The 20,708-nt window shown below is 34.5% G+C and overlaps 1 protein-coding gene across 1 annotated transcript in view; it reads left to right on the top strand.

The window, feature by feature from the left end:
- The window catches only part of GPR158 (G protein-coupled receptor 158), a 341,897-nt gene that overhangs the window by 178,909 nt on the left and 142,280 nt on the right, over positions 1-20,708 (top strand). Inside the window, exon 3 of the mRNA XM_011371016.1 lies at positions 12,772-12,874. Within this exon, the coding sequence (XP_011369318.1) occupies positions 12,772-12,874 (103 nt within the window). The remainder of the gene's footprint in view (positions 1-12,771; positions 12,875-20,708) is intronic.

The raw sequence follows: 20,708 nt of genomic DNA, 5'->3' as shown, positions 1-20,708 counted from the left end.
AAGGATGTTATTTCCTTATTGATTTTCTGTTTGGATGATCTGTCCTTATATGACAGAGGGTATTTATGTCCCCTACTATGAAAGTGTTTTGGTCTGTTTCTCTCTTTAGTTCTGTTAGTAGTCACTTTACATATTTCGAGGCTCCCTGATTGGGAGCATAGATAATAATAAGTGTTATGTCTTCTTAGTGCATGATTCTCTTTATCATTACAAGGTGTCCCTCAGTATCTTACTTTACCTTTTTTTATTTTGAATTCTGTTTTGTCTGATATTAGTGCCATTACTCCCGCTTTTCTCTGAATGCCATTTGCTTGAAATATCATTTTCTACCCTTTTATTTTGAGTCTATAATTGTCTTTGGATCTGAGATGTGTCTCCTGGAGGCAGCATATGGTTGGGTTTGTTTTTCGATCCATTCTGCAACTCTATGTCTTTTTATTGGTGAGTTCAGTCCATTTACATTTAGAGTGATTATTGAAATATGAGGTCTTATAACCATTTTATCTTTTGCTGTCTGGTAGCTCAGTATTACCATTGCTTCCTTGTCCTTGTGTTTCTGTTTTCCTGATTTTGGTTGGCTTTTGTGGGTTTTGCCTCTGGTTCTTCTTGTTTTATGTTATATACTTCAGTTCTGAATCTTCTATGTGTGGTTACCATTACGAATATGTAAAGGATAGTTATATATATACAGTTGTCCATTTTCTTCTGCGTGTGCCTTATCTCCATTCCCTTTTGAGAATTTGGATATTCGAACCCTCCCTTTTATAGTCATTGTTATCTCAATTTGTCCCTATGTATGCTAAATGTTATATTTTGTTATAACAATTCTCTTATTATTATTTAAGCTTATAATGCCCTCTTCTTAGTGAAGGTTGCACTCCTCTGCTTCTGTTTGCTTGATAGTCACTTTACTATTATTATGTATTTATTTTTTTGTCATTTTGTTTTAGGTGAGCTGACCCTTTTCAGTATTTCCTGTACTATAGGCCTCGTAGTGTAGAATTCCCTCAATTTTCGTATGTATGGAAAGGTCTTAATTTCTCCTTCATATCTAAAGGACAACTTAGCTGGGTACATTATTCTAGGCTGATAGTTCCTTTCACTTAATAGTTTAAATATTTGGTTTCATTCCTTTCTGACTTGTAAGGTCTGCGTTGAGAAGTTTGAGGATAATCTAATGGGTTTCCTTTATAAGTTACTGTTTTCTTCTCCCTGGCTGCCCTAAAAATTCTTTGTCATTGATTTTTGATAATTTTAATACAATGTGTCTTGGTGAAGGCCTTTTTGGGTTGAGATAATTGCATGTTCTGTTGACTTCTTGAATTCCAAACTCCAGCTGATTTCCTAGATTTGGGAAATTGTTGTCATCTCTTTGTCTGAAAAATCTTTCTAGTCCCTGCTCTTTTTCCTCACCTTTGATAATGCCCATTATTCCTATGTTTCCTTTCCCGATGGTATCAGCTAGTTCTTGAATTTCTCTTTCATTATTTTTCATTCTTCGGTTTCTCTCTTCTTCCTTCTGATTTATTTCTGGATTTCTGTCTTCGATATCACTGATCCTTTCCTCCATTTTTTCCACTCTATTTCTCAAGCTTGCTGTTTCATTGTTCAACTCTTTCAGTGTGTTCTTCATCTCCAGAAGTTCTGTTTGGTTCTTTTTGAGGGTTTCAGTCTCTTTGCTCTGCTTATCTAGGTGTTTTTTCAATTCCTGAAATTGTTGCTATGACTCGTTTTAGAATTCACTGAGTTTTTCCCAAAGTACCATCCTGAATTCTTTGTCATTTACAGTGCATATTTCTATGTCTGTGAGCTTATTTTCTAGAGATTTTTCTCTTTCTTTCTGAGATGCCTTGTCACCTTGATTGTTCATGGTGTTTAATGGACTATTTCTCCACCTAGGCATTAATGGAAATGTATTCTGCTTTTTTTTCTAGAAAGATTTATTATATAATGGTCCCTAGCCTGTTGCAAAGAAGGTGTTTTTCTTTTGGTTTCCAGTAAGTGGCATCTAAGCCTCTTGGAACTCTGCTTTATGTAGTCTTCATAATGTATTTTTTTTCCTTATAGATGTTTAATTATACTTGCTACCCTCAGTCTCAGTTCCTGTCAGTGTTAGCGACAGTTTCTGTAGCATTTGCTCAGATTCCCCTTGGGCTCCACGGTGATCAGTCTGAGGGTACACGGGGAGGGACCCTATGGGTTGGGGGATGGGGGCTGCAGCACAGCCTCGGTTTTACAACCTTGGTAGGTAAAAATCAACTATTGTTTCTCTGCTGTCCACTTCTCTGCTTTCTGCTCTGATGACTGGGCCCTGCTGCCCACCGTGTGGAGCTCACAGCACTCTCGGGTAGGGCCGTTCAGGAAACTCACCATACCTTCTCCCCTCCCCCTCCTCCTACAGGGAGCTCTGGCTGCAAGAGGCAGCTTCTTTATTTCTCCCAGTCCACCACCAGCCACCCAGGGTTCTGACCTGTAATAGGTCTTATGTGCAGATCCCACACTCAGACATGCTGGTATGGCGTTTTAGATGTTCAGCTTATTGTTGTTTCAAGGGGAGAGATCTGGGGATGTCTCTCACTCCGCCATTTTCCAAAGATTCTGTGTTTGTAATTTAAGATTGCATGCCAGGCATTGTGTTGTTCTAGTGGTTTTGGATGCATTACCTTCTTTCAGAGAGACTTTACCCTGTCTCTGATGAGTAACTAGATAGAGATAGATCATATTAATCCAACCAGTACTTGAGCTGTCCCAAAGATGAATAGTAGTCTGTGACAGCTTCAAGTTATACTTTATTCACTCCTATTATAGGGTGTAGTATTCTAGGGGGCTCACTGAGACCCTTGGGTATTTACTGGGCTCTTCATCCTTGGAGAGTTCTAAACTCCAATTTAGGAGCTTAACACTGTGATACTGCCAAAAACTCAACTCAGTTTCTCTTTAGCTTCTACTTTGCCTCTTTGACTTTCACTCTAGACTGCTTAAGAATTCAATAAAGATTTTTGAGGTTCAGTTTCACTTATTTTTGAGGTTCAGTTTCACTTCGATTCTCTCTGAGATTTCTGTCCTTAAGACTTGAGTATTTTTGCAGCCCCAAACTTAATTTTTTTCTCCTCAGACCTATGTGATTACCAAAGTTTTGCTGTCTACTCTGCCTCTTACCAGCTTCCATCTGTCTGGATTCTCAGTTTTCCCCCAGTGCCTCATATCATCAGATACTCAGTTTGATACCGAAATGCAAAATGCAGAACTTCTATGAATTTCCCTTATTTCTCAGATTTTTGGCTGCTCAGTTTTGGCTCTATTGGCCACTTTCTGATGCCTCCACATGAGTAGATTTCCTTTCTTCCTTCCATTCGTTCATCCATTTATTTTATCTACATGCTCTAATTGTTTTTGGTGGGAACTTCAGTCTTCTACAAGGTAATGTATCATAGCCAGAAGCTAAAATCAGTTTCCTTCTCTCCTTCCTTCCTTTCTACCTTCCCTCATTTCAGTACTTTTTATCAAGTACCTCTTATATGCCAGGCATTGTGTTAAGAGTTGTAGATATTGCAGTGAAGAAAATTGTACCCACCATTCAACTTGAAAAATAGATTGTTACCAGTACCACAGAAACCCCCTATATGCTCTCCCTTCATCCTATACCTATCTGCTCTACCAAGAGGTAATCATTATCCTGAATTTTGTTTTTTTACTTCTATTCTTTATACTTTCACATATCTGCATGTCCTTAAGCAGTACTTTATAACAATTTTACATGTTTTTGAATTTTCTAAAATTGAAATATGTATTCTTCTATTACCCTCTATTCTTAGTATAGCAATTTGTATTCTAATAAACAGTTGATTCTAGAAAAATGTCTAAAGATGGACTACTCAAAACAGAATAGAGCACTATATAGCAGCTCTGATTTTGCTTTTATGCTTGTGGGTTGTAAATTCTCTTAGGGCTAGACTATGGCTTTGTTCCTCTTTGTTGATGCAGCAAATAGAATACAATGGGGTTCAGTAAGCAGGAGCTTAATTAAGAAAAGAATGAAAAAGAAGTCCCCAGTGCTTATGAACTGTGACCACAAAAAGCACAGGGTTTCAAGAGCATCACAGTAAGTTTGTGGTTAGTGAAGGGCAGTGTTTCATTTTTAAAAAGCGTTGAGCACATTAAGTACTTAGATTTTCAAGCCTTTGGAGCTATTTCTGTAGGAAATAGAATAATGGGCTTGCTTAGTCAATGAGATATAATCCTGACATTTTCCTGAGTCAGTTTCAAACGCCACAAAGCATCTTGCTATGTGTCACTGTGAAGTTTGTAGACTTGTAATGTGTCCATGCCAGCTGCTGCGTTGTCATCCTTTAGCCTTGTTTTGTGAGAGCTAGCTTCACTGAATATAACAAAAACATTTCAAAAATTAATAATAGAAAACAGTTTCTTTTTTAACTTTAACTATATCATGAAAGAAAACATCCTCTCACTCACCACCCCACCCTGCCGCTGCCTTGCTCCAGTTCATCCAGGTTCTGGCAGCTAATGAATAATAGAGACACAATGTAGTTCTTTTTTTCCCTGGTGAAATACTGCATTATTTCTTATTCATGAGTTCTTGTTTTTCTGGAAAATTGTTTGATGAAATATGTGGGTGATGTGTACCCTATCATTGCCTGCAGGCCTTTTAGATTTCCTCTGTTTGAGTGTTTTCCTTTTGTTTTAATAAACTTGTAAATAGTTGTGAAGAGCTACTGGATATTAGTGTAATTAACCTATTTTAGTACCAAGTCCCCCTTAACTCACTCCCAGACTAACAGATTCAACATTTCACAGTATTACTTCACAAGTTATATAGAAGGAGTAAAAGAAAAACAAAAGCTGCTGTCTTTTAAAAATATTCTAGTAGACCCAGTTACTACTTCATCTTGCCAGTATCAAGCTTTTCATCTTTTTTTATGCCTCTGTGGTATTGCCATCTGCTTTTTGAATGAGGCTCAATAAATTCAGTATAGCAGGAAATCCTTTCTGGAAGTAGATAAGTCTTCTGTCAAAGCAGAGCAGAGCCATGTTTTTGCTACCAGTGGAAGAACTGACAATCTAGACTGCCATGAAAGCCTCTGATTCCTATTGCTATGCTTGCTGAGTTTAGCTTGGGACTGAGCATCTGTTAACTGACTTCATGATTCTCTTTAGACACAGAGGGGCTGCTGTTTTTGAGAATTCAGGTAGAGAAGATATACTCCACTTGAATGCTCCAAAATGAAGATTCATTTTTTAAGATTCCAGTTGAGAACTCTGTGTTGGGAAGAGAAAGGTTTAATTTTAAAATTTGTAACAGGTGTAGGAATTAACTGTGTTTCTTAAAATATATTATATATTTTAAATATATAATATATATATTATATATTTATAATTAATATATTATAAATAAAATATATATAATATATTTTAAAATTAAAAATTTACACTTACCTGAAGCTTAATGATCCAGCATACTGATCCATTTGGAATATTGCCTGAAACCAAGAATAGAAAAATAAAAGTCTTGGAACAATAAAAGTAGATGCCAAAGTGACCAAAGTAGCATCTGCTTCTGTGTGTAGAATTATACTCTGTCCCCATACTTTGTGCCGAGTAGTCATTCTTTATTCCCCTTGGGGCTGGAACAGTAGGGTGGAATCTTAGTTCTGCCAGTTATTAGCTGTGTGACTTTGAGTAAGTTACTTTAGCAGTCTGTACCTTAATATTCTCATCATTAAGATGGAGATAATAATAGAATTGATATGGAATTAAATATGTTAATACTTGTACAGTCCTTATAACAGTGCCTAGCATATAGTAAACACTCAGTAAATTTGAACTATTTATTATCTTATTTACTCTTACTTTGTTATTTCTTATCTCATATACTATTGGTTTATATTCTGGTGATCTAGTTTTCATATATACAGGCAATTATAACCATAATTTAGAAGGGAAAAGACACTTTTAGAAGAAAGTCCATATTTTATAATTAAAATATGACAACTAGTAGCTCAAAATAAAGAAGGAAAAAGAAAATAAAGCATAAAAACTAAGCATGAGAACTCAAAAAGTACTGCAGTCCAGGCTATTTCGCATATGAGAAAATAGCCATAAACCTTCGATAGCTCTAGTGGGCATTAGTGTGTTTCAGCACAGTTCAGTATCTATTGTTCAAAGTAATGATTCTGACTCCTGAAGAAATGTTGAATTCTGTTCATAGTGTTCAGTTCAGAGAAGCTAGAAATATTTTATGTTTTATGAAGATTCAAAAACAAAGTAAAAAAAGAAGAAAAAAAGGTATTTAAAGATCCATTTCTAGAAGATTTTGAATTTTATAAATTTTATTGTATTTGCAATTTTTTTTACCTCCTCCTTTCCATACAAATAAATTTTCCCCCCAGAATTATAGGTAAATGTGATCCATAGGCACAAGCATTGTTTCCATTAAATGCCAAATAAAACTTCCCCTCTATATATCTAATTTTTGCCTTTATTTTAGCCATTCCACTGCTCAGAAACATCTCTGTATAAAATATTTATGACTGTCAGGCTGGCCAGGTTTTGCTCTGCAATTATATTTACCAGGAGTTTAGATGAATTACATGTCATGCCAATTATGTGTTGCAATATAACCCGTACTGTTTACATACACATCATTGAGGAAGAAAGACCATTTTGCTCTAAACTATTAAGATATTTTTAATTGTGGTAAAAATACATAACATGAAATTTACCATCTTAACCATATTTAAGCATGCAGTTCAGTAATGTTAACTCTATTCACATTATTGTGTAACAGATCTCAAGAATTTTTCATCTTGCAAAGCTGAAACTCTGTGCCCATTAAACAACCCTTTATTTCCCCTGTTCTCCAGCCCCTGGCAACCACCATTCTTTCTTTATCTATGAATTTAATTACTTTAGATACTACACATGAGTAAAATCAGAATATTGGTCTTTTTGTGACTGGCTTAGCATAATGTTCTCAAGGTTGTACTGTATTGTAGCATGTGACAGGATTTCCTTCTTTTTTCAGGCTGAGTAATAATTACATTGTATGTATATACCACATTTTCTTTAACCATTGATGAACATTTAGAATGCTTCTAGCTCTTGGCTGTTGTAAATAAAGCTGTGACGAACATGAGTGTTAAAATATCTCTTCAAGACCCTGCTTTCAAGTCCTTTGTATATATACCAGAGATAAGATTACTGGATCAGATGGCAATTTAAAAAAAATTCTTGAGGAACTTCCATAATTGTTTCCATAAGTGACTACACTGTTTTATATTCCTGCTGACAGTGCACAAGTATTCCAATTTCTCCACATCCTCACCAACATTTGTTATTTTACTGATAGTAACCATCATAATGGGTATAGGAATACCTCATTGTGCTTTTGATTTGTGTTCTCTATTTACTGATGTTGAGAATCTTTTCATGCACTTGTTGGCCATTTGTATATCTTCTTTGGAGAAATGTCTATTCAAATTTTTGCCCATTTTTAAATCATGTTATTTGTGAGTTTTGTTGTTGTTGTTGTTGTTGTTGTAGGAGTTCTTTTTATATTCTGGATATTAACTCCTTATCAGTTATATAGTTTTCAGTCTTTTCTCTCATTGCATAGGTTGCCTTTTCACTCTGTTGATTGTATTCTTTGATTCACAAAAGTTTTTAAGTTTGGTGTAGTCCCATCTGTCTGTTTTTGTTTTTGTTGCCTGTGCTTTTGGTGTCATATCTGAGAACTTATTCCCAAATTCAATGTAATTGTTTTCCTCTGTTTTCTTCTTAGAGTTTCAATGGTTTTAGGCATTATACTTAGATCTTTAATCCATTTTGAGTTAATATTTGTATATGGTGTAAGGTAAAGAAAGGTCCAAAAAATTGGAGATTCATTCTTTTACATGTGGCTATCCAGTTTTCTCAACACCATTTGTTAAAGAGACTGTTCTATCTTCTGTTACTTGGTCTTGGCATCCTTGCAAACATCCTTTGACCATTGAGGGTTTATCGTTGGGCTCTCTATTCTGTACCATTCTATATGTCTGCCTCCATGCCAGTACCAGAGCATTTTAATTACCATCACTTTGTGATATGTTCAAAATACGGAAGTGTGAGATCTCCAACTTTGTTCATTTTTTTTAAAAATTGTTTTGGCTATTTGGGGTCCTTGAGATTCCACATGACTCTAAAAATAGTTTTATGCTATTTCTGCAAAAATTGACACTGGGATTTTTTAGGGATTTTGGTAGGGATTGCGATGGGTAGTATAGGTATTTGAATAATGAGTTTTCCAATTCATAAACACTGATATCATTTCATTTGTTTGTGTCTTATTTATTTTCTTTCAACAATGCTTTATTTTCAATTTACCAGTCTTTCACTTCCTTGGTTAAGTTTATTCCTGAGTATTTTATTCTTTTTGAAGTTATTTAAATGGGATTTTAAAACAATTTTCTTTCTGGATTATTTATTGTTAGTGTATAGAAACAATCAATTTCATATGTTGACTTTGTATCTTGAAACTTAGCAAAATATATTTATTAATCCTAACAGTTTATTTTGTGTGTGTGTGTATGTGTGAAATTTTTACGGTTTTCTACATATAAGACCATGTCCTCTACAAACACAAATAATTGTGCTTCTTCCTTTTCTTTTTGAATACCTTTAATATCTTTTTTCTTGCCTAATTGCTATGGCTAGGACTTACAGTGCTACACTGAATAGTAGTGACAATAGGAATCCTTTCCTTGTTCCTAATGTTAGAGGAAATGCTTTCAGTCTTTCACCATTGAGTATGATGTTGGCTCTAGGCTTTTCATATGTGGCCATTATTAAGTTGAAGTATTTTTCTTCTTCCTAGTTTTTTTGAGTTTCCTTTTAATCACAAAAGAGTATTGAATTTTGTCAAAAGCTTTTTCTGCATTATTTGAAATGATTGTGTTGTTTGGTCCATTCTGTTGATGTGGTGTATTACATTGATTGATTTTTGTAAGTTGAACCATCCTTGAATTCCAATCCCACTTGGTTATGGTGTATGTTTCTTTAATGCACTTGCATTTGGTTTGCTAGTATTTTATTGAAGATTTTCATATCCATATTATTCAAGATTATTGGTCCGTAGTTTCTTTTTTTTTTCCTTGTAGTAGTTTTGTCTGGCTTTGGTATTAGGGTAATGCTGGCCTCATAAAATGAGTTAGAAAGTGTTCTCCAATTTTTTGGAAGAGCTTGAGGAGTATTGGTATTATTTAAATATTTGGTAGAATTATACATTGAAGCTATCTGGTCCTGGGATTTTCTCTGTTGGGAGGTTTTTGATTATGATTTGATCTCTTACTAGAACTTACGAATAAGTTCTTTTATTTATTTTAGATTTTTGATTTCTTCATGACTCAGACTTGGTAGGTTGTATATTTCTAGGAATCTACCAATTTTGCTATAAACTCTTGACCACCATAGCTTCCCATCTGAATCTGGATTACTTCTCAGACCCTAACTTTATGGGTTCTTAAGAGCGCTCCTTGGTAAATTTCTCCTGATGGCTTGGTAAGGGTCATCAAAGAGGGCATCTAATCTTGTGGGCAGTTACCTTCCTCACAGGGGTACTATAACTCAATATAAAATGTTTAATGTATATCAGAGGATACCATGGAACAACTAGTCTCATGGAAGAAGAAGTGCTGCTTTCCCCATTTATACCCTCTTAGATGTCTATAAAGTTTTAGACTTGAGGCTCTAAAATAAATATGTCCAATTTTTAAAATTAGTATCTTAAATGCATGTTAAATTAGAGTAAAATTTTGAAGATTTTCTCCTGTATTAAGTGAGGATCTATATTTATATTCTAAATCCCTAAGGAGAAAAAATTTAAAAAGTAGCTCCTCAGTCCAAATATTCTAAATGTTTGTTGAGTAGTCACCATACTCATGGAGATTTCTTAAAAACTAGCTTGATACTAAACTAATTGCCTAATCTTGAACACATTTAAGTTTGATTGGGAGTTGGCAGAGTTAGAGTAGCTATGGAATGGTGGTGGTGGTTTGGAGCAAGAATGTATGGCAAGCTGAGCGCAAACTTACAATCATTAAAAGAAAAATAAGCCAAGATCACTTAAATACTCTAAGCCAAGTGTATGTAAGCAATAGCACATTAGGTTCCATGCATGCCCCACATTCTTGGAGTAAGTACAGCAGGATATTTTTTTAATTGTATTTTATTGACCTTTTTTTCTTTCCTTTGAGAATATAAGATAATTTAAGAATAGAACAAAGAGTTCGAAGTAATTAATAATTCATACCACTGTATTTTCCATAATAAAATTACGGAGTACTTTTTTTTTAAGTTCAAGGGACTTTATATCTGGCAATATTTATCTGATCAACTGGATTTTTTCAAAACTTCATCTTTCTTTCACCTCTAGAGTTAGGTTAGAGCAAAGAGATATTCTTATTCCAATAAACTTTCAGATCTGCCTTAAACACTTAAATTTTCCACTGAGTCATTGTTGCAATGCCGAATCATGTTATCTGGGAATTAATGCTGTTTCAATGAATAGCATTAACCTCCAAATTCCAGTAAGGCAAAATATTTAAAGTATGTTATTGTAATCTTAGTATCTAAAACTTAGTTAACCTGGATTAGTCTTTGCTGGATGAATGTTTAATAAATGCAAATCATGAAAAATTCGATGTTATGCTCATAGTACCACAATCTAGTTAATGAAATAGTGATACTGCACCGAATTACCCTTCTCAGTATTCTCTGCTTCTTCCTTTTTCTCTAACCTTTTAGGATTTGAACATCCTGATCTCACCATTTTGGGCCTATGTCCTTCATTGTCTCAGTTATCCAGTCTTATCAGACCAGACATCTCTCCTAATCTCCATACTACTTGAGCAGTCTGCCTATTTGATGTCTAGAATTAAATTTCAATCAGGCACTTCACACTTAGCATTTGCAAAACTGAACTTCTGTTCTTTCCCTCAAATCTTCTCCACTTACAGCCTTTCCCAGCATAATGATGGTAACTCCATATTTAAGATTGTTCAGGCCAAAAACCTTGAAGTCATCCTATATTCTCTTCCTCTTATACCATACATTTAATCTGTTAGGACATCTTGGTGGTTTTCCTTCTTCAAACTGTACCTCACTCTGACTAAATGATTATTTTTACAAATTAAAAAAAATAATAAGACTCAGAGAAGTTAAGAGAACAGCTCAATTCACATAGCTAGTGAGTGATACAGTCAAATTTAAATCTGTACTTCCTGACTGGCCTCAAAAAATATACTCTTTACATAATACTGGTGTTTCTCCAAAGTAAATGTTATAATTGCCTTTTTATTTATATAGTTCAGAAATATGATCTGACCTATTGTATAACTGAATATTTATAATTGGTATGTGTTATTTTAATTAGGATCTATAGAAATTTTCTAGGTACACAGGAGTATTTCATAAATACTTGCCAACACAGTTGAATTGCCTTGTATTTATCTATCCTTGTATTTGGCTCTGAGTCAAGGACTGTGTTTCCAATGGCAGAATATAATTGGATATAAGTATATTGGATGAAAAAAAAAAAAGGGAGATTTTAATGAAATAAAATATTCAAGAAATTCTTTTAAAATTTTTTCTTATATATCTCTGTGTATTTAGAACATGTATTAGCTCTTACTATCTTATATTTAAACATTTTTCTATTTGCTAGAGTTTTCATAATATATAATATTGATCTTAACACTAATCACATAAGCTTAGATTGTTAAATTATTATTTGAATTATTTGGAGTTTTCTCTCAAGGGCCTCTATATTAGAGGGATATTTTATAACCCACATTTACTAGATTATAGATTAGATTAATAGATTATAGTGGCAAAAAGGCAAAGGAGTGGGATCTTCATACAGAGATATCAGAAAAGAAATTTCAGTGTTGTTTAGATTCTTAAAACACCCCTGTCTTACTGATTTGCTGTTTGTATTTTCATAGGAGTTATTTGTTCTTATGTAATTCAATATAGCAGAAATGAAGTGTGTTAAGTTGAGTTTTGATGGGGTTAATTGATATTCTTGAAAGAAGCCAAGATTAAGCTTTTGGGTGATGTCCACTTATCTATTGATGTGACCTATTTGGAAAGACGATCATTGTTTTTCTTTTTGTTTAGGTACATGTAGCATATTTATCTATGTAAAAGATTTTAAGTAAGAGCCCTTGGGATCTTTAATTCATCTTTTCTTTTTTTCTCTTCTAAATTTACATTATAATTTTTTTGCTTTGTTATTCTATCAGTTTGTGTACTTGTGTTCCAAGAATGAAATTTGATGAGTACTTAATCCATGAAAGCAATTTCACATCTCAGCTTCTATATATCTATTCATCTACTTACCTACTTACCTTTTCTTTGATAGAGATTTTTAGCATGGAATCACTTTTAACATATTCTTATAGGCTTTGGAAATATCTTTTAAAGCAATAAGATGATATGTGAGGCATTAAAAATAAAAACTACATCTAGTAATTACTCCCTATGGCAACTGAATGAGTTAAACATGTGTGGTAACTGCAGCTGTAATGGCATATATTTAGAAAGGAAACTCAGTTTGCTACTTCTAAAAAATGTCTGTTGGCAAACAAACCTAAAATAAAAGTTCAAAAATTAGATATTTTATATCTAGGAAATGTGTTAGTTCTGTTACCATTTGCAATGACGGATACTGTGAAACAACCTCTGATCAACTATATTGCTGTTTTTTCTTTTTCATAGTGTATGCCAATTAAAGGCCGAGGATTTGTGCTTGGAGCCTATCAGTGCATTTGTAAAGCAGGATTCTATCATCCTCAAGGCTTCTCTGTGAACAACTTTCAGAGTAAGTGCTCTTTGCTTCTGTGTATATATTTGATATACGTATCTACCATTATTAGTTATTCAGATTGTCTTTAAACTTTGTAGGAATTATATGGTTAAATCTCCACTTGTTTGGCATTCTTTCATAATTTAAGGAGTTTTGCTTTGGTTTATTATCTACAGTACTCTGTAGTATCTCAGATTGTGTTTATATTAGGTGTATTTTAGTTTTAAATACATTTTAAAAGTCAAAAAATTGTAACTACTCAGTAAGACCAACTGGGATTTAGTACTGAGATCTCGCTGCGGAAAGTTTCTAAAACTAATTTTGCTAGATGTTTATTGTATTTATCTATCATTTTTTTTATATATTAGTTTTCTATACTGTGTAAAGAATTACCACAAAGTTAACAGCTTAAAGCAACACACATTTATTATCATACAGTTTTCATTGGTTAGCCTTTCAGTCAGATATTAGCCTGGTCCCGTGCTGAGGGTCTCACCAGGCCAAAATTCGGTATCACCTGACATGTGATCTGATCTGAAGCTCAGGATCTTCTTCCAAGCTCAATTCAGGTCATTGGCAGAATTCATTTCCTTGCAACTGTATGCCTGAGATCCCTATTTTCTTAGTAGATGTCAGCTTAGGCTTACTTTCCGCTCTTAAAAGTCTCCTTAAGTCCTAGCAATGTATTCCTCTCACAACATTGCAATTTACTTCTTTAAGGCTAGCAAGAGAATCTTCCACAGTCTGCTCAGATGTAGTCTTACATAACATAATGTAATCATGGGAGCGACTGTCCTATCATTTTGCCATATAATGTAACCTAATCAAAGGAAGAACGATCCTATCATATTTGAAGGTACACCCATATTCATGGAGAAGTGGTTATACAGGGTTTATACCCCAGAATCAAAATTTAGTCACCTGGTTGTCTTATTCCTACTCCAGAAAATGTTAATATTACACGTCGAATATTGATTTTTTTTTCACTCCATCTGTAGAAAATGTGTTGTTAGCATGTTGGTTTATAGCCAGCTATTGACTAGAATAACTGAGAAGAAGGAGATAGTGGTAAAGGGAATGGTTTTATGGGAAGTTAAGATTTAGGGTTCCTAAAAATAAGGAATAGGCATCTTTTAGATAGCCATTCACAAATCTCTGCCAGCTTTATTATTGGTCTGTGTAGGAATTTGCATCTTTGCCAGGCAAATTGTTCAAAGGGTACATTGAGATTGAGACCTGAATATCTTTTTTTGGAATTTTGAATATTTATAGGTTCTCTTCTTTTTCTCTTGAAAAGCACTATTGTTGGTCTTGAGACTGTTTATATTTAACTCCTAGCTTCCAGAGGTGAGTAACATTTTGCTCTCTCTTTAGTCACATAGTTGACAAAGTTCAGCCCTTGTTCTGAGTAACAGTTGTAAGCATAACTCTGAGATGGACTTCTGCTCCCATATGCACTGTACTGTCCCCTCCCCTTAGTGTGAGACCTGTGGATACACTAAGGCAGTCATTCCCTCATTCAGGCTGTGTTGTGTAGCGAGGGTGATGGTATAGTCACTCATTTGATTACATTAGTCTTAAATAAGACTCCTTCCCACAGCAGCAGACTGGAGAGAGATTCTAGCCCTGGCTTTGAAGAAATAAACTACCTTGTTTTGAAAGGGCCACGTAGCTAGGACCTGAGTGTAGCCAGTAAGAGCTAAGAGCTAAGGGCAGCCAGAAAGAAAACAGGGACCTCAGTTCTACAACTGCAAGGAACTAAATTCTTCCAACAGCCTGAATACACTTGGAAGAGGACCATGAGCTCCAGATGAGAATACAGCTTGGCCAAAATGTTGATTTCAGTCTAATGAGACCTTGCGCAGAGAACTCAATTTCACTGTGTCCAGACTTCTGATCAACAGGACTAAGAAATAATAAATAGGTGTTTTAAGCCCCCAACTTTCTAGAAATTTATTATACAGCAATAGAAAACTAATACAAAGCAATGGTGATAATATATTCAGGATGGGTATGCTTTTCCTCGTGTGTATATGTAGCCAAGCCTGGCAATGCCAGGGCTACTTTGGCATTCTTCACATTTATGGTCCAGACATAACATATGATTCAGTACTGAAGGATTAAGGGAATAGGTTTTAGCTTATGTTCTGTGAAGGTATTTTGTTTCTGGTTTACCCACATTTGTTCTCAGCTCCCACTATGTGACTGAAATAAAACATCTAAATATTGTAGAGCCAGGGAATGACTATACCATTTGCTTATAACACCACCAGGAAAAACTAGTTAACCTTTAACAACTTATCTTTATTTAATTTGCACACCTCCTACTTTCTTCCTTATTTTGAAAGCCAATGTTTTTCACTGGACCTACTCTCTCTAAGAAAGGCTGCTTGTCTGCATAAGTCTAATTTTCATGTACACACTGCAGCCATGGAAAAGATTCAGCTTTGACCTCAGCAGATACTTAACCAGAACTGACCTTCTTCAATGACAGAGCGGAAAGCTAGCTACACCTTATAATTTGTAGTCAGTAAAGTACTCTTTGACCAAAATACCTTTCCTAGTTGTATTGTCAAGTTGCATGAAAATCCAACATTATTCACTCCTCATCCTATATAAAGAAAAAAATACAACGATCTGACCAAGAATACAAGTTAGAACTCACCAGGGTCCTCTACCAAGGACTATCCTAACATTCTTTGTATTTTTCATTGACTATTAGGTATATACTGCGTATCTCTGTGTTTTAATATATTAAGTCTTTTAATCATAGTATCCAGGCAATTCATATGGGCAGTTGTTTTCATTGTTCTTGAGAAGGTATCCATGAAATAAGGAATGACCACATATAGCTCTGGGACCAAAGGTAAAGAAGGTATTGAAGACTCCAAAAAATGAGATAAAGCATGTAAAACTTCTAGCACAATACATGGCACATAATAAGTGTTCATAGATGTACTTAAATAAGTGAATAAACAAACAAAAAAGCACATGCACATATATAAACAGACATCAGTGATATATGTAAAGTACTATTGGTCAATAGCACTTTGTCACACATATTTTTATCATATTAGAATAACAAATTTTTTAAACTAGAACTTTTGGAAAATGAATTCTACATGGATTGGAAGGAAGATGGGACAGCAAAAATCTGTAACAAGCAGTGCTGCATTGAGAAGCACAATAGGAAGAATATTTAGAAGTGAAAGACAACAGGAGGAAATTAGTTGCCTGACGGGGAAAATGGGATATAGAACACAGAAAAAGATGCACCTCAAAGATAAAATTTACTTAATGCACTATGGTAAATCTAGAAAAAGACTTGAAATTCTCACATCTATTATACTCTTGTATCCCATTTGGAGAGAGGGGCTAAGAAGCAGTGCTGATCTCTTAGAGAAAAACTATATATGACTGTTAAAAATCCTGTTAAAATATAAAGTGATTTAAATTCTTTCTTTAGACCTAGGCCCGTATTAAACAAAGGACTTGTAAAGACTAACAACAATGTGTTGAAATGACATGATTTAAAATTGTGCTGACAGCCCAGAGATTGTATTCCTGGCATCTCTCTAGAAATTTGTGGTTGTATGAGAGCTAATACGATCTGACATCTGTATAGTAGCAGTGTTTCAGAATAACCAAGTATTGCTGTATAACTGTCTCTTCAAATCTAGGTTGTTCATTTCCAGGTTGATGAAATACAAACTTATGACAAGCTCGTCTTCCTTAAATCCATCTGTCTTAGTATGAATTCTATCTTTAGTGAAACGTCTTTTCTCTTTTATGTAGACACATTACCAGCCTTTCAGTCTTACCTCTCTCATCTTTTAGATTGACTTCAGCTCATGTACATTTCCAAATAAACTCAACTTTCAAATGACCCATACCTAAAAATGACAATTCCCGCTTTGCCAACTCTGGTGCTATTACGGTGAGGAAAAAAGATTTAAAAAGTAGAGATTTTAAAAAGAGAATGGTTTTGGAATAAAAATAAGGGAAGCTCTTTGAAAGTAGTTACAATATAGGAATGCTGAGCTCTGAGCAAACTGTTCAGAGATGATCTCTGTGATGATCATCTTTTTTGTTGTGCTTGGGTCTTATACTACTTACCTCTCTTCTGTTCCATGACTGGAAAGTTTGAGTCTTTGGCTGTCTGTAGTCTAAGTCAGTATCAGTCTCTAGTATCAATCCAAAACTTAGAACAGATGAAAAGAGCTTGAACATCAGATTCTCTCAATCGGCATCATTACATTTACTCTTGGTCTTACTTAAGCCTTGTGATCTGGTTCAGTTTTGCTATATTGTAGAAACTTAGTCCTAATCAGTTTTACTCTAGTTGTAGTAGTAAAATTCTCTATTTAACTGCCTGGGCATATGTGTTTGTCTCAGTCATTTCCTTAATTTTAAATTTTCATATCTTCTTTAATTTGTCCCATTCGTAGGGAGTGGAGTCTAGTCAATAAATGTGTCTGGCAGATGGAGTAAGTTGTGAATGGAAGAATGTCCAGTGCTGCCAGTCTTCTCGGACTATTGACTATTACATTTACCTTATTTATCTTTGACTATGTTCTTTTCAACTATTGGGAAATTCTCTGAACCATTTTGGACTTGCTTGTTGCTAATCTCAGAGCTGAATTTCTACCATAGTTCAACAGTAGCTAAGAGCATGGTCTTTGGAATAAGGCTAACTTAGGTTTGAATTCTGGATCTACTACTTACTTACACTGTGCTAAATTATTCCCCTAAACTTCATTTGTGTCATATATATAATTGGTATAATATCACCTGCTCCATAGAATTGTTATAACAATTAAAAGAAGTAATGAATGTAAAGTTCTAATCATAGTATTCGTTACATATCATACACTTAAAAATATTGTTGTTTTATGATCATTGTTAGAAGCATGTGCTTATTCTGCTTACCCCTTTCCTCAAATATTCTGCCTATTTTTATCTTTTTCATCTAGTATCTTCTCTACTTCCCAGTGGAGGAATATATTTCCAGGTCCCAAATTTTTTTCAGTTCAGTTTGTCCTTAAAATGGACTCTACTCTGAGATGTAATACTCAATCCTCCAAAAATCTTCCATCTCCCCTACTAGCTGAAATTTACTTTATTAGATTTTTTCTTTGTTATTTTTATTTATTTACATCATTTTACATTGTTAGACTGCTAATTAGAGGTTCACTTATGTTAATTATTTTCTGCCAAATATTAAAAAAACCTCTGGCAGGGAAATTTGACTATTAGTCATCCACACATTAGCTCACCACGGTAAGGCAGAATAGATAGTTTCTCAAAGATGTGCATGTCCCAATTTTCACAACTTTGTGAATATGTTACCTCACATGGCAACTTTGCAGATGTGATTAAGTTATGGGCCTTGAGATGGCAAGATTATTCTGGATTATCCAGGTGGGCCTAATCTAATCACACGAGTCCTGAAAAGTAGAGAACCTTTCCAGGCTGTGGTCAGGGATAGAAATGAGGACACAGCGAGGGTCAGAGAAATGCCACATTTCTGGCTTTGAAGATGAAGCAATGGGTTCACAAGCCATGGAACATAGGTGGCCTCAAGAAGCTGAAAAAGGAAAGGAAATGAAGTCTCCCCTAGATCTTCAGCCAAAAAAAAATGCAGCCCTGCTGACATCTTCATTTGAGCTCGTGTCAGACTTCTGAGCTACAAAAATATAAGAATGAATATAACTATATTATATTTCATGTAAGAAACAAGATGAATTTGTGTTGCTTTTAGACACCAAGTTTTGGGCAATCTGTTAGAGCAGTAACAGCAAACTAGCACACTCAGTGAGTTTATTTCCCACTTAACGTCCATTCCAGTGCACACAGCAGGCCGTAGTGTATTTGTCTAGAGGAAACTGTTCACAATTCCAAGTGACTGACTGGGAACACTTTATTATCCAGTGGGCTGACTGCATCAGGCTGCCTTTGTGTCAGACGGACAGATTTGAATCTTGTCTCTACTTACTAGCAGGAGACTTGGGCAAGGTTTTTGTACATTCGGAGACTCTCTTCCTTTATTCATAAAGCAGGAATAGTGAAATCTATCCCCTTGGTAGTTGTGAGGAGTAAGTCAGATAACACATGATATCCCCCAAATTATAATGATTAATGTATTAATGTGAATGTCAAGAACTTAGTCCTTGTGTTTATAGTACTTATGTAATGGGTGTTGTGGAGATTGAATGTATTATTGAGAGGCAAAAAAATCCATATGTGTTTTTTACCGTATGTGTTTAATAACTTTATAATTTACATCAGAATATGTCTAAGGTCTAAGATGGTATTTTCAAGAAAAATACCAGTAAAGTCACTTGGGAGAAATAAAAATCTAGGTATAAACAGAAAAGTGAATATAATATGTATAAGTAAGCATATAGAAATATAGGGAAAGATTGAATTCTATATTCACAGTGAGAGTTATAAGTTTTTAAATTCTGAACTGGGCTTCATTTTGAAACTATTTTTACAGCTAGCCATTCATGATGTAAGTATATGAAAGTGTATTATCTAATCTTGATTTTAGGATATGCAAATATATATTCATGTCCTAACAATAGGAACCTTTTTGTATAGCAGTCTAAGTATAACCACAGTCTGCTAACTGTTCTCGCCTTGTGGATATTATAAATATCGAACCAAATATGCACAGAAATCTCCTGAATATGTGGAAGCTGCTCATTTGCATGTACCTTTTTCCACTTAATTTTTAGATGTGATTTTATCTATCTTAAGACTGGAAGCAGATTACTTCATCATCCTAAATAGATGAAATAACAAATTTATCTTCCCATGGGTAGCTCATTGCAATATTTTAACTCCTAACATTGATTGATAAATATGTTCCCTCAGTTCTAATAAAAAAGCAAATATGTGTATAGAAAAGAAGGAGATGTTTACCCTAATAATGATTTCAGATGAGTATTATTTGTACTTAGAGTGAAGTTGAACTCTCAGTGTCTGACTCGATTCTTTGTTTCCTGTAACTGAGTTATTTTCAATGACTGTGACTCATCTTTTCTCTTCATGCCTGTGGAATGGAAGGAGGAAAGCACAGGTAGCTAGTCTTGAGAAGGTCCAGGCTATATCTTCCTCTGTCAGAACCCGTTCCTACCACTGAGTGCCACAACACCTCCAAGAAGTCTATGGTCAACTGATTCGGTTCATTGATTAATTTATGTGTCAGAAATTCCATCTGTCAAAAATATTACTGAGCACTGATTGTGTGCCAGACATCTTTTTTGACAACTGGAGGAAAAAAGTGGGTAAAACAAGTGAGGTTTCCAAGCTAGGACGGACCCACATCCTCCCAGAACCTATTGCAATACCACAAATAACAAATGAGGGCAGTCTTGAGGAAAATACAACTCACTGTCCAATATTAGTAAATTAGGTCAAATGTAAGAGCTTTAAGATTTAACTGGCCTTAAAGGGTAGGCATGACTTCTATATAAATCCTCAGCTGTCCAAATGTTATGTCTGCTCTTGTGAAAACATAGCTTTATACTACTGGCAATCAAGAATCTTAATCAGCAAACCCCTTAAAACTATGGTGTTATTTCTATATAATGTTTAGACTATGAAGACCTCAAATATAGAACTTCTGCTTTAACCCACAGTACCTACTTCTACTCATTCTTTTCTAAATCAGAAACTCAATATTTTTTTTCATAATACATAGGGAGAAAACTTTCTGGGGTACATTTTGACAATGTGCTACAAGTTGTAAAAATGTGGCTACAAATTGACATTTCTATAATTTATTTCAAGGAAATACCAATTTAAGAGATCAAGAAAATGTATATTTTTTAATAAAAAAAAA

The sequence above is a fragment of the Pteropus vampyrus genome, unplaced genomic scaffold, assembly GCF_000151845.1.
Source record: "Pteropus vampyrus isolate Shadow unplaced genomic scaffold, Pvam_2.0 Scaffold180, whole genome shotgun sequence".
Taxonomy (NCBI): domain Eukaryota; kingdom Metazoa; phylum Chordata; class Mammalia; order Chiroptera; family Pteropodidae; genus Pteropus; species Pteropus vampyrus.
Note: the sequence above shows the minus strand (reverse complement) of the source record. Positions and strands in the feature narration are given on the sequence as shown.